Source organism: Colobus angolensis, unplaced genomic scaffold, assembly GCF_000951035.1.
Source record: "Colobus angolensis palliatus isolate OR3802 unplaced genomic scaffold, Cang.pa_1.0 Scaffold263, whole genome shotgun sequence".
NCBI classification, from domain to species: Eukaryota; Metazoa; Chordata; class Mammalia; order Primates; family Cercopithecidae; genus Colobus; species Colobus angolensis.
The window spans coordinates 1461825-1476290 of NW_012115855.1; the positions used below are offsets into that span (position 1 = coordinate 1461825).

Sequence of the window (14466 nt, forward strand, 5' to 3'; positions counted from 1 at the left end):
AAACTGAATTTTTATTTTTTAAATTTTAATTAATTTAGATTTAAATAGCTACCTGAGGCTAATAGCTACCATATTAAACGGTGTGGGCCCAGGGGAATGATTCATTAGTGAAATAGATTGTCACTATTGCATCATCCTCCGTCTTTCTTATAGCGTTACCCAAAGTATTACATCATCTTTTTGGAGGATATAAAATGAGACTAGAGACAACATCTTTGTAGTTTGTTTTAATTCCATTGACTAGAGTGGAGAATTTCGAATTTTTCGCTCTTGCCTATAATGACCAAAAGAAGATAACTGACAGAAAGAGAGATTTCACAAACAACAGAAGCATCAGAGATGAATGCAAGCCATCACATAACGGCCCTGAAGACTCTAATGATGATGATGAAAGTGATCATGGAAATGAAATCTCACAGTACGACTCTTCAGATGATGACATCAAAAACTCTCTAAATACATTGAATGAACAATACGTTTCTAAGGACAAAAAGAAAACATGCTGTTCTTATACAGTCAGTCGTTCAAGAGGAAGGATTCCCTCAAATAATATTTTGTGAAAAGAACCTGGACCATCCTGTGTTGCTAAATGAATGCGGGATGGTATTCTTTCACCTTTTCAAGTTTGTATACCAAAATTTGTTTTATATACAGTTTGAAAACGGTCAGGTGCTGAAGGTAGGTAAGTATATAAAGGTTATATACTTCTCTCTTCTTATACAGACATCAGTCATTGTCTTTAGGGTCCATCCTACCCCAGCATGACCTCATCTTCATCTGCAAAGAGCCTAATTACGAACAGGATCCCACTCACAGATTCTGGGGTTAGGATTCAACGTATCTTTTCGGAAAAGATACGTTGTCCCTCTGAAATCCAGCTCCCTTATCTGTAAGTAAGGATTAAAAAATTACTTCCTCTCTTGTATCATTTATAGAGATTACATTTTGCATGCAAAGCGCTTAGCATAGTGCATGGCACACAGGAAAAAACAGATACGGATAGTGATTTTATTATCTTTGAGGTGGTTAGAACAGCTCTCTTTATCTATGGGGTTTGGGAAGTTAACATATATGAAATGATACCTACATCCTAATTGTTGCCGACAGAACTTATTGTTGCTGCTGAGCGCTGCTTGCACCAGGTACTGCTGCCCACTGCTTGCACCAGGTACCCACATCCCAGGTGAAATGAAGCCAAGGAGGGGAAATGTCAGTTTCTCGGGTCTGTGGACACTGCACATGATGCCGCAGAGGCCAGGGCACTTAAGCCTTTGAACCCAACTTTAATCTTCTCTCACACCAGAAAATTTCTTTTTCTGATTTTTAGATTGAGCAGGTGTTACTTTAATGAACACGAATTATGCATAAAAGTATAACGAACTGGGTAAAAACTTCCCAAAATCTCACCACTTGGAGAAAACATCACTACCCTTTCCAGGCTTGTCTCTATAGATATACATACAAACATACGCATGCAATTTTACAAAAACAGCTATCATGTTTTTGTTTTTGTACTTAAAATAATCTTTCTGTTTCATTCGCTAGAAATCTCCATGGTGATTCTTAGTCAGTGCTCTAACTTTAAACCACTGTATTCTGTGTACACACAAAGTAGTAGTAAAATGTGGCAACTGAAAGAAAATATTAACATAGACCTTTAAATAATGGCTTAGCTCAAAAACCGAGGTGAGCTGTGAGGTTCAAGTGGATTTTAAAAACAAGTGAAAATCAGAGGCCTTTGTTTTTTCCTTATGAAAATACTGGAGAGAATGAGGACCTGGGCCCAGTATGTGTTGTGTGGCACACCCCATTCCCTAAATGGCTATTACTTGTGGAATGTGAAACTTGTGAAACTGAACTTTTAATAAAATGAGAACTCGCCTGTAACCTCAGTATATTTTCAGGGTTTAAAAATCTTACTTTATCTAGATCTCAACTCTTTCAGTCTTGGCATCAAAAAGTTATTTTTGAGCGCTAAACAAATATGAAAAAGATGGGTCTGGACTGAGTCTTGCTTTTCCGTGCCAGGGTAAGGGTTCATTCCAGAGGCCAGGCATGTGTGAGTCCTCATCGTCTGCATGCCACCCTGTCCCTGGATAAGCCAGTGGTCTACAGACCTAAACCACTGAGGCCCCGCCCCAGGGGACACTTGAGGGACCTTTATCCGGAAGTCTGACCTCATCTCTTCTGGGATTCATTTCCACCCTGCCAGAAGCAATAAGAATGGATGAGAAGATGTTCACATACCAGTGTTATTTTTACCCATTTTTATATTCTTCTTCTTATGGCTACCGCTTAGAAAATCAAGAGTGTTTTTGCTACTCCAATCCCAGATAATGAAAATACAGTTCTAGTGAAAGATTCTGTATTAGGTAAACTTCTGCTGATTTAAAGAGATTATGCTCCCAATTTTCAAACTTAGGAAAGAGTTTATAAAACTGGATTTACTCTAAAGGGGTCTGAATAATCTGCTATAACCTGATAATTTTTGCATATTACAAGGAGCTTTAGTTAGCAGGTTGGGGAGATGCGGGGGAGTTGAAGACCAGACTGCAGAGCCAGGGGGAAGAGGCATAGCTAGGGAAGATCCTATGGGAGAACGGGAAGTGAAGCCAGAAAACACTGAATCTAGGCACTGACTATCCCGGCAAAGAGGCAGGCAGGACAGACAACCCAGCCACAGCAAGACCAGCAGGAAGACCAAAGTGTTGACTCAGGCTGGCCACCAAGGAAAAAAGTAAAAAAGGCAAGCTCATAAAAAGAGGGTCTGGGTCTTCAGACCAGGTAAAACCCAGTTTATCAAGCCAGGAACAACAAGCCATTGAGGAAAACAGCTGATGGGTCCCATTGACAGAGCCACCTAATCCTACTCTGTGACATCATGACAGGGCAGGGGGCTGTGGAGGGCTTGACCTGGCCCCTCCCTACTTGGCAGACAGAGGAAGTCACTAGTGAGGACACCTACCAGACCTTCCCGCACCATTCTTCTTTTCCCCCCTCTACTGTCCCTCCTAGGCAGGTGATTGACCCCTCTAAAAATGTTTTCTCTACAAGAAAACTTACGATGGTGAGTCATCATTACATTAATAAATAAACTTTAGATAATAGCCATATCACCCTCTCTAGGCTACTAACAGTGAAAACATCACAGAAAATGTCTAAGGAAACAGTTCTCTTTATATTCATGGCCTTTAGAACAGTGGCTCTCAAGTGTGAACTCGAGACTCACAGCATCAGCATCACGTGGGAGCTTGTGAGAAATGCACATGCTCAGCTCCCACCCCAGACCCACTGAATCAGACACTCTGGGGCCTGGGCCCAGCAATCGGTGTTTTAATAAGCCTCCAGGTACTTTCGATGCAAGCTAAAATGTGAAAATACTGGCTTACTCAAAGAACCTGGGATGGAAGCCAGAAGACCTGATGCAGATTCCAGTTCTGGATTCCATGGTCTAATTCAGTGAAATTTAATGAATAGTCATGATGTGCCTCTGTGCATTGAGGCTAATGCAAGAATGTGAGGATACTGAGACGAGTTAGACACTGTCCTTATCCCCAGAGAGAACACAATCCTCTATATTCTTTTGCTCCTCTAGAATAGAGGCTATTTTGTTGTTGTTGTTCTTGCTTTGTTTCGTACTTGTATTTCTACTGCCTGCAGCATCACAGTCATTCAATAAACAGGTGGTGGATCAAGTGGTAGAACCATTCGATGACTGTGATAAATACTGCTGTACCACTCATCAATAATTTTAATGTTCCTGCAGTCCAGTTAATGGCAGCCACCCTTGATTTAATGTTTATCACATGTCAGTGTCAAGTGCTCATCATACATCAGCTCATTTAATCATTTTAGGCTTCCTGTGCTGTAGGCAGTATTTTTAGTTCCACCCTGCACATCAGAAACTGAGGCTCAAAATATTAAGTAATTCATCCAATGTCACACAGCTAGAAAGTGGCAGTGCCAGTGTTGAATCCAGAAATATCTTCTTCTAAAGTTCATGCCCATGAATTTGGGGGTGGTCTAAACAGAGCTGATTTGGTTTGAATCTGTGTCCCCACCCAAATCTCATGTCTAATTGTAATCCCCAGTGTTGGAAGGGCCCCGTGGGAGGAGACTGGATCATGGGGGTGGTTTCTCAGGGTTTAGCACCATCCCCCTTGGTGCTGTTGTGGCGACAGTGAGTTCCTGTGAAATCTGGTTGTTTAAAAGTGTGTGGTACCTCCCCCCATCTCTCTTGTTCCTGTGCTGGCCATGTAAGATGTGCCTGCTTCCTCTCTGCCTTCCACCATGATTGAAAGTTTTGTGAAGCCTCCCCAGAAGCTGAGCAGATGCCAGTATCATGTTTCCTGTACAGCCTGTGGAACTGTGAGCCAATTAAACCTCTTTTCTTTATAAATTACCTAGTCTCGGGTGTTTCTTTATAGCAATGCAGGAATGGACTAATACGAGAGTAAATTTCCCCAAAGCCTCTAAAGTTGGTGGTTCATTATCTTCTCACTGTATATTTACAACTGTATTTTGTAGGCATCACCTTAAGTGGCCAAAGACTAAGAAAACAGTTAAGTATAGGGAGAGTTAGAGGGCCTGTATATACACTTTAGGATTTCACCGGCCAGAAAGAACATTCTTGAAGTGACAGATAGAGGGTTGTCAACTTCTTATTTTGCCAAGCACAACCCCTTCCCAAGTACTGATCAACTATCCCCATCATTTCCTAGAAGGAAAAAAAAAGATGTCAAAAAAGTACAAAGGACATATGGTTAGAATAAAAGATAATTGATTGCATTGCATGTATTTTCTTATATACAATGATCAATTTGTTCTAGTTTGCTCATTTTTTAGTAGATTAGCATTCCGTTTTCATTGAGCTCAAAGTAAACAGTGTTAGGGAAACTACACTAAAGGATTATTCTGCCCCTTAAGTCAGACAAAACTGCTTACAGGAAAAACAAAATTGGACTCACAGGCCAGGCCACTGCAGCCTTGAGGGGGTATTGGCAGGGCCTCGAGTGGAGTATCCCAACCCAGTTAGGCTGGAGAGAACAGGACAGATGTGAGTCTAGCTCCAAATCCCAAAGGCAAGGGGAGGCCGGGTGTGGCTATCACACTGTGGGCCAGCATCGATGCCAAGGCAAATGAAAACGAGGTGCAAACGGGAGACGCTGCCAGAGGTCTGAAGTCAGTCTCAGGTTCCAATGCCTGGGCAGCTACAGCCACTGATTCAACAATGGCTCCTTCTCCCTGTCATCTGGGCTATCATCATGCTCTTCTGCCTCCTCCTTGTTAGAAGTTAAACATCAATTTCACATCTGTCATCTACTGCTTCTTGTGAATGATTCATGTCCAGGAGAGATTTGTTCCTGCTTGTTGGAGGCTGTAAGTATGACAAAAGACAAAGGGGACTTATATCACAAGCAAAGACCTTACCTTACTAGGAGGTGGTCCATGGTCATCCAAGTAAGTGGAATTTCCTAGAAAATAAAGAAAAATGTTGATGAATCCATTTTTTAAACCCCAGATGAATTTAGTGCAAAGTTATTGAACATAAGCATTCTAGTTATACAGTATTTCTACTCAGACAACAGTACCAAAGAAAAATGGGCAATTAATCACTGGTTTGACTGGATTTTGCTGATATTACCATGTTTGATTAATAGTTTCAGCTGTTACAAACATTCTACACACATGGGTATGTATGCACACAAACATACATAACACACACAGTAACACGCACCATTATTCCTCACCCCTTGTCTGCTGAGTTTAGCTTAGACTACTGATACTCAAATGTTACTGTACATGAGAATTACCCGCAGGGCTTGTTAAAACAAGACTGCCCAGCCCCAGTCTGAGAACGTGCATTTCTAACCAGTTCCCAAGAGATGCTGATGGCTGCCGGTCCTGAACCCCATACCCTCTTTCTCCAATTTGTCTTAAAATTGTCCGTTTCTCTTCTCTCCTCAGGATAGCTTGCTTCTGGAGCTTGATTTGTTTTCACTAATAGCCATTTACTGGCATGTGTGTATGCAGAGTACACGGCTATTGTTTCCTGATGAATAGAAGACTCACGGGGATTTGGAAGGGAATTAAAGTTTACTGACTTCCTTTCAGTAGCAGGTACTCTGCTAAGTGCTTTACAGGTATTTATCTATTTAATGCAAATACCAGAGGTGGATTAGAAGTATCCCCTCTTATCAGAGGAAGAACAGAGGTCTGGAGAAACTCAGTAACCTGCGCACAGTCACACAGCTGGCAAACTGCAGAGAGGAGAGAAGACTGGTTTTTCCAGAGCATGTCCAGGCATCCACCCATCTGAAAAGCCTACCTAGAGTCCTTCCTGCCATCTCAGGCTTCTGTGTGGGGCAGGCACTGTAAACATTACCATCTGGAGACATCTGATCACCTGGGGAGCCAATGATGCAATCAGTATAATCGGAGGCGCCTACCCAAGAGGGGTAACTCTTGTGAGTCTAGGGAAAATCATCTCACCAGAAAAGCAAAAATGACCAAACGAGCTAATGGAATGAAATGTAGAAAATCATGGAACCATAAGAAAACCTCCAGAGAACAGTAGATAATTGGGGAATAAGATCAGTGTCTTACTTTGAGTGGATGAAAGGTGCTTTTGACAGCAGAGAGCAAAAATGACTCAAGAAACTGGACTAAAAAGGAGGAAACAGAGTTTAAGCCAGGGACAGCTGAAGTGGGGAAACGAAACCAAACGTAATAAATAAGCGGGTTCTGGCTTATAGGTTTTTCCATACTGAGTCATCATCCATCCCCTTTTCTTTGTCATCTTCTGATTTATAGCTCACTTGGTGTTCACAATGGCCATTTGTATATAGTAAAGGAACATCAGGGTCCAGTTTTAGTGTATAAGACACTCAAACACAAACACCCAGCATGCCCATGATTGGGCTATTTTAGGGCCCTTTTAAATGTGAACACGATGAACAATTTGTTAGACCTTAATTAATGTACTGAACACTCCACAGGGAACGTGCATGAATAGGATGTAAGATCTATGTCGGACTTAGTAAAGAGGTTATATGTGTTAAAGAACTCAGAAAAATAGCTGCCTGTGCTTGGAGAACTATTTAGAAATATTCTACCACTGTGCAGCTGGTGTGGCTGCCTGGAGCTTCCATCTGCTCAGCACGGGAATATGTCTTCCCCAGGGGAAGCATGAGAAATGCCAGCGCACACCAGCATGTTCTCCAGGAATCAATCTCAAGGATCAAAGACAGCCTCGACAACTAAATATTTCTAAAATACTAAAAGTTTCCATGAGAACTGAAGTTCCTAAAGACTCCTAAAAAAAGAACGATTTAAATGCCTGATTCATACCTCAAATTCCAGGTTCGGGTACCTACTAACTCCTTGGCACCTCAGGGATCAAAGACAGCCTCGACAACTAAATATTTCTAAAATACTAAAAGTTTCCATGAGAACTGAAGTTCCTAAAGACTCCTTAAAAAAGAACGATTTAAATGCCTGATTCATACCTCAAATTCCAGGTTCGGGTACCTACTAACTCCTTGGCACCTCAGCTTGGATGTCTAAAGGCATCTCACACTTCCCCTGTTCAAAACAGAACCCTATTTGCTCCAATTCCATCCCCCAAATTTCTGCCTCCACTGTCTTCCTTATTGGGTTATACAACATATCCCTTCCTCCAAAAGTGTCCCATTTTTCAGGCCAAAGACCAAGAGTCATTCTTGATCCATCTTTTTCCCCCATGCTGTACATACCAACCCAAAGACAAGTCCTATTGGCTTGGCTTTCAAAATATAACTCAAATCTGACCACTTCTCACCAGCCCCTCTGGGCCATATAAGAGACGCCCTGTATCTCTATCACTAATTTCCTCTCTTACTCATATAGCAACCAGAGAGATCTTTCAACCTTATCTATTAGATCATGGTAGCCCTCTGTTTAAACTCAATTTCTCTACACACACACGAGTCAGCTCCTTACCATGGTCTGTAAGGCACTGCACAGCCAAGCCCCACCTCCCCCTCCATGCACCACCAGCCACCACAGCCTTCTCTGTGGTTCAGAGCACTCCAGCCTCTTGTTAAAGAGGGGCCTTTTGAACTGGCTCTATCCTCTTCCAGAAAAGCTCTTCCACCCTCTTCATTCAGTCTCTGTTCAAATGGAACTTCTTCATCGATGCTTACTCTGAATACCCTGTCTAAAATAGCACACTTAATTTACTTGTTTACTGTCTCTTTCAGCCAGTGTACAAGCTTTATGAGAACAGGGACTTGCGTGACCTGTTCATTGCTTTAGTTCCTAGAACAGAGCCTAGAAAATAGTAGGTACTTAGTATTCACTTAATGAATGATATAACACATTAACTAACTCTTCCCAAAACCTTAGCAATGGCTTGTAAGAAGGAACTATTACTAGTACATTAGCCCAGTTTGCTCCTTAGCCAAAGGGCCTGCAATTTTTTTTTTGTTTGTTTGTTTCTGAGATGGTGTCTCACTTTGTTGCCCAGGCTGGAGTGCAGTGGCACGATCTCCGCTCACTACAACCTCTGCCTCCCGGGTTCAAGTGACTCTCCTGCTTCTGCCTCCCGAGTAGCTGGGATTACAGGCATGCACCACCACATCCAGCTAATTGTTTGCATTTTTAGTAGAGACAGGGTTTCTCCATGTTGGCCAGGCTGGTCTTGAACTCCCAACCTCAAGTGATCTGCCCGCCTCAACCTCCCAAAGTGCTGGGATTATAGGCGTGAGCCACTGCGCCTGGCCCAATGTTTTTAACAAGTGAACAGAAGTACTAATCATGAAGTTATGGAGAAAAGACCTATCTTAGAGGACACACATTTTGCAGAAGTCCACCTCATAATTTATCCCCTTATAACTCAATGCCTTGACTTAGCCATCTGTATGATACTGGGTCATTTTCTTAATCCCTCTGTATCTATCTCTTTTTGTGTAAATGAAGAGAATGATGTTATCCAGGTCACAGACATACATGGTGTGAGATTAAGTAGAATAATGCATACAGAGCACCTAAGTCAGGATCAAGCACCAAGTAAGTCCTTGGTAAAAGTTAAGTATTGGGATTGTTGTTACTGTCATTGTCTATTCAACCTTAGTGGAAACAGGAAGTCCAGTCCGTAAAGCTTCTACATAGATGTGTAGAATACTCAGTGTTTCCATAAGAACTGATGTTCCTAAAAACTCCTAAAAAGAACAATTTATATGCCTGATTGTTTCGTCAAACTCCAAGCTTGGGTACCCATCAACTCCTTAGCTCCTCAGTTTGGATGTCTAACTGCATCTCACACTTCCTTCTAGACAATCCTTCTCACTACCTTCCACATGGTATTGGTCTAAGTCCTATGGCAAACTTTTGACTCAACAGTTAAATTCTTTGTTAGTTCTAAATGTGAGAAATACTGAAACTAAGAGAACAGTGTATCAGAGCCAAATGGTCAATCCTACCTCTTTTCTATTCAATGACTTTGGTTTTAAGGACACTGGCTTCGTAGCTATCTTAACAGTTAGGTCTACACTAAATTCTTTCCCTGGTAGAGTTAAGCATTACCTCAAAATTGAGACGCGCTGACACGCATGACAGAAGCTCCTAAGCATGGTAACAAGAGATGTGGGCAATGTGGGCTGCACTAGTTCTCCACCTCCTCATTAGGCATTCCCTCATCTACATATTCAGTCAGTATTTACAGAGCTCCTCCTATTCTGTAGTAGGATCTAGAAACCAAGTAAGAAATGAAAATCCTATTTTTTGCCACTGGATTGTATAACAACCTTTATTGAGTGTTTACTACTTGGCAGGCACTTTATAAAGATCATTTTATCTCATCCTCACAAGCACCCCTCAAGGTGATATTAGTTAAGCATCTTACCCACATCGCCAGTAAACAAACAGCAGAATTCAAACCCATACAGGCTGACTACTGTTGATACCTCCAGCTCCATAAAATGCAAAAATATTCTAATATAATTAGTCATTTTCTTATCTTTCCTCTTTCTTCTTTCTTTCCTTTCCATACTTCTACCTTCCTCCTCCCCTACACCTTCAGTATAGAAGACTTTCATAATTAGATGTCACATCACAGAAATGAGACAACTCTCTCTCTCTTTTTTTTTTTTTTTTTTTTTCTGTTTTTTGAGATGGAGTTTTGCTCTTGTTGCCCAGGCTGGAGTGTAATGGCGCAATCTTGGCTCACTGCAACCTCCGCCTTCCACGTTCAAGAGATTCTCCTGCCTCAGCCTCCCGAGTACCCGGGATTACAGGCACCCTCCACCACGCCCAGCTAATTTTTGTATTTTTAGTAGTGATGGGGTTTCACCATGTTGGCCAGGATGGTCTCAAACTCCTGACCTCAGGTGATCCACCCACCTCGACCTCCCAAAGTGCTAGGATTGCAGGTGTGAGCCACCGTGCCCAACCAGAAATGAGACAACTCTCTTTAGTGCTTCTTTCTGTGCACAGAAAGGAACAGGGGTCCTCAGTGTTGGCACCTGGACCGTGGGCCCTGTTATCTCAGTTATCTCACCAGCAGATTACTGTGCTCCCACGGTTTCTTAGAACTCAGAGTCTCTAAATGCTTTGCCCTGACAAGAGAGGTATAGAAAGGGGAAAAGCAAAGTTGCATAGATACAAGGTATTTATTTAGCAGGAGACAGCAAGTTTCTCTTCTTCTAGCGTATAACTATTTTATTATTTGATATTTACGTAGAGCTTTTCATCCTAGGATTTTACGCTTTCATCAGAGAGCAAAGTCAACAAAACTGTCAGAATTTTAAAAAATGAAGTTGGTAACTTGCTCCCTGTGGAGATCAAAGGATGAGTGCTGTTATCAAAATGAGCTTTCCTGGAGAGGCTCCCAGGCATCAAAGGAGCTTCTGGCTGCTTTGCCTTCTCAAGGAGTCTATGGTGGGTGTTAAGTTGTGGGGATAGGAGGGCAGCCCCAAACCCTCCAGGCCTTTGAGCATGGAGCTCAAGATCTAAATTCGGGGAAGGGAAGAAAAGGCAGAAGTGGGCTGGCAAGGGTCTGGACCAAGACAGAGGACAAACATGCTCCTGACACCCTCCTCCATGTGTCCTGTGTAAACCCACCCAGGACACCCCAGGCTCAGCACTCTGCCAGGCAGAACATTCTTATTTTCAAAGGCCTCTATGGGTAAATCAGTTCATTTCTTTCCGGAAAGTAACCTATACTTTTAGAGTTTTGATTCCAGCCTTGTTTTCATGGCTCAAGTCCCTCCGTTGAGGATCACGAATTACAGTGTCTTGTCAAGTGGGAAAAACTTCACACATTCCCATTCTTATCATCAGCCAAACTTTCTGAGTTTGTAACCTAACTGCCAAGAAATCACTAGTGAGGGCTGGCCATAGACCTTAACCTCTTAGAGAAACTTAAGCTTATCCAGGCCTCTCAGGTAAGTGGAGGAGACAAAGGGTGGCTTTGACGACCTACTCCATCCCTGGGATCTCCATGCTACTGTTCTATACCTTGCAGATGGTGGTGGTTACATGAGTCTATACATTGATAGAAGAATACGCCAAAACCAACTACACTACACTAATGGTTTAATTTTTCTTTCTTTCTTTTTTTTTTTTTTTGAGATGGAGTCTGGCTCTGTCGCCCAGACTGGAATACAGTGGCAGGCTCGCCACTCACTGCAAGCTTTGCCTCCCCAGTTCACACCATTCTCCTGCCTCAGCCTCCTGAGTAGCTGGGACTACAGGCACCCACCACCATGCCCAGCTAACTTTTTGTATTTTTAGTAGAGATGGGGTTTCACCATGTTAGCCAGGATGGCCCTGATCTCCTGACATCATGATCCGCCCACCCTGGCCTCCCAAAGTGCTAGGATTATAGGTGTGAGCCACTGCGCCCAGCCTAATATGTTTTTTAAATGACCTGACTAGAAGGCAAGTGATCTCAGACTTTGCAACCAGCTAAACTATAACACAATCTAAATTTCACCTTACCCATCTAGCCCTTCATGATGGAGCCCTCCCAGGGAGGTTATAAATGTAACATGAGGGATCATATGGAAAGGTGCAAAGGTGTTAAATCCAAGTACACAGGAGTTAGTTGGTGCACTTGGAGGACTTTGTATGTACTGCCAGAGTCTCTGCATGGCAGTATGTTATTAAGGTCTCTCTACCTTGGAAGTTTTATAAACTATTTTTAGCAAAGATGCATTTCAAGAAACTCATGTGAAGTCTGATTCTAGGAATTAGGAGGCCAGGATTTATAACTCAGAATCTGAAGATCACTGTTTACCGTATTATACCTAGGTCTCAGCTGGCAGAACCAAGGCATGTTTGCCATCCAAGACCACCTAAGTCTTCTATGACAAGACAATGGATATGAAAAGTCAGAGATCTGGCGGGGCACAGTGGCTCATGCCTATAATCCCAGCCCTTTGAGAGGCCAAGGTGGGTGGATCACCTGAGGTCAGGAGTTCGACACCAGCCAGGCCAACATGGTGAAACTCCATCTCCACTAAAAATACAAAACTTAGCTGAGCCTGGTGGTGGGTGCCTGTAATCCCAGCTACACGGGCGGCTGAGGTGGGAGAATTACTTGAACCCGGGAGGCAGAGGTTGCAGTGAGCCGAGAGCGTGCCAATGCACACCAGTCTGGGTCACAGAGCAAGACCTTTTCTTGAGCAAGAAAAGTCAGATATCTTGCACCTAGACAAACAGGTTAAACTTCACCTCTGTAGTAGAGAATGCCCCAGACAGGATTCCACTCTGAATACACTGCTGTACCTCTTCAAGGTTTTCCAAGTACACATCGGTGAAAATGAAATAAAATGACAGGTTATTGTAAGGAATGCATGAGAATACTTTTGCTCTATGAAAAATGCTCAGAACAACATCAGCACATGATAGTCACCTAGTAACTATTCACTAGCAGTACTAGCTGCACTACTACAAGTAGCAATAGCGGTACTAGAGCCGCCTTCACTGTCTCGTCATCTTCTCACTTAAGGTTTAGCCCTCCCTGCACATTCTACTCGCCAGCTTTTAAGAAATGTTGCTGTCAGGGCCCAGCCTTAGCGATTCTGATTTTAATTATTCTGGAACAAGTCCATGGTATTTGGTATTTTTAAAGTTCCTCGCATAATTCTACTGTCTAGCCAAGGTTGAGAACCATTGAGTTGCAAAACACAAATTCATGTACTTCATAATCCAGGCTGAATCCCACTTTCCAGAAGTAAAACATAACAGATTTTACTGAGGCTCATCTTCATCTCAGGCCACCTCCATCATTTCTGGTGGGAGATTATACAAAACAAGCTTCTTGTCAAAAGAGAATGCTGATGGAGCGTGGATGATCACAGAACTCCCTGTGACAGGGGATGGTGATCAAGCAGTTCTGGTCAGCACCTGCTCCAAGGGGGTGCAAGGAAATTGGAAAGGGCCAGGCCTAGCTCACAGGTTGCCTGGGAGTGAGCTGGAACAGGGCACCTCCAGGCATAGAGCTTATCCCCTGAACCATATGGGAGCCTAAACCTTTCTGGGGCCCTAAAGATCTTTTCAAGAATACATTTCAGAGCTTATAATTTCAGAACATATTGTTCCTGCAAACAATGTATTGTTCTGTTGAACCGCTTGTTTTATGGGTAAAAAGAGGAACTAAGAGCATCACCCTCTTATCTGTCCAGAGTTTCTCTGGGTCCCACTTGACTTAAACCACCAGGGGATATTCTGTCGGTCCTGGAGACACTCATACATGATCCCCACACTCATACATAATCTCCACACTCATACATAATCCCCACATTCATACACAATCCCCATACTCATACAAGATCCCCCGCACTCATAGGCACTCATACAGGATCCCCGCACTCATACACCACACCCCCGCACTCATATAGGATCCCCCAACTCATACCCGATCCCAGCACTCATACACTATCCCCCACACTCATACACGATCCGCGCACTCATACACGATGCCCCCCATTCATATACGATCCCCCCCGCACTCATACATGACCCCCTTCACCCATACACGATCCCCCCGCACTCATACACGATCCCCCCACACTCACACACGACCCCCTGCGCTCAAACACGATCCCCAGCTCTCATACACGATACCCCGCACTCATACATGATCCCCTCACACTCATACACGATCTCCCCCACTCATACATAATCCCCATACTCATACACGATCCCCGGCACTCATACAAGATCTACCGCATTCATACATAATCCCCGCACTCATACACGATCCCCTGCACTCATATACGATCCCTTCACTCATACATGATCCCCTCACACTCATATACGACCTCCCCCCACGTTCATACACGATCCCCCGCACTCATACGCGATCCCCGCACTCATACAGGATGCCCCGCACTCATACATGATCTCCCCGCACTCACACACGATCCCCGCACTCATACACGATTCCTCCCACTCATACACGATCCCCCTCGCACTCATACA

The 14466-nt window shown here is 43.3% G+C and overlaps 1 protein-coding gene across 1 annotated transcript in view; it reads right to left on the reverse strand.

The window, feature by feature from the left end:
- Positions 1-14466, reverse strand: part of UST (uronyl-2-sulfotransferase) — a 321122-nt gene that overhangs the window by 186777 nt on the left and 119879 nt on the right. Inside the window, exon 2 of the mRNA XM_011947385.1 lies at positions 5431-5474. Coding sequence (XP_011802775.1) covers positions 5431-5474 — 44 coding nt within the window. The remainder of the gene's footprint in view (positions 1-5430; positions 5475-14466) is intronic.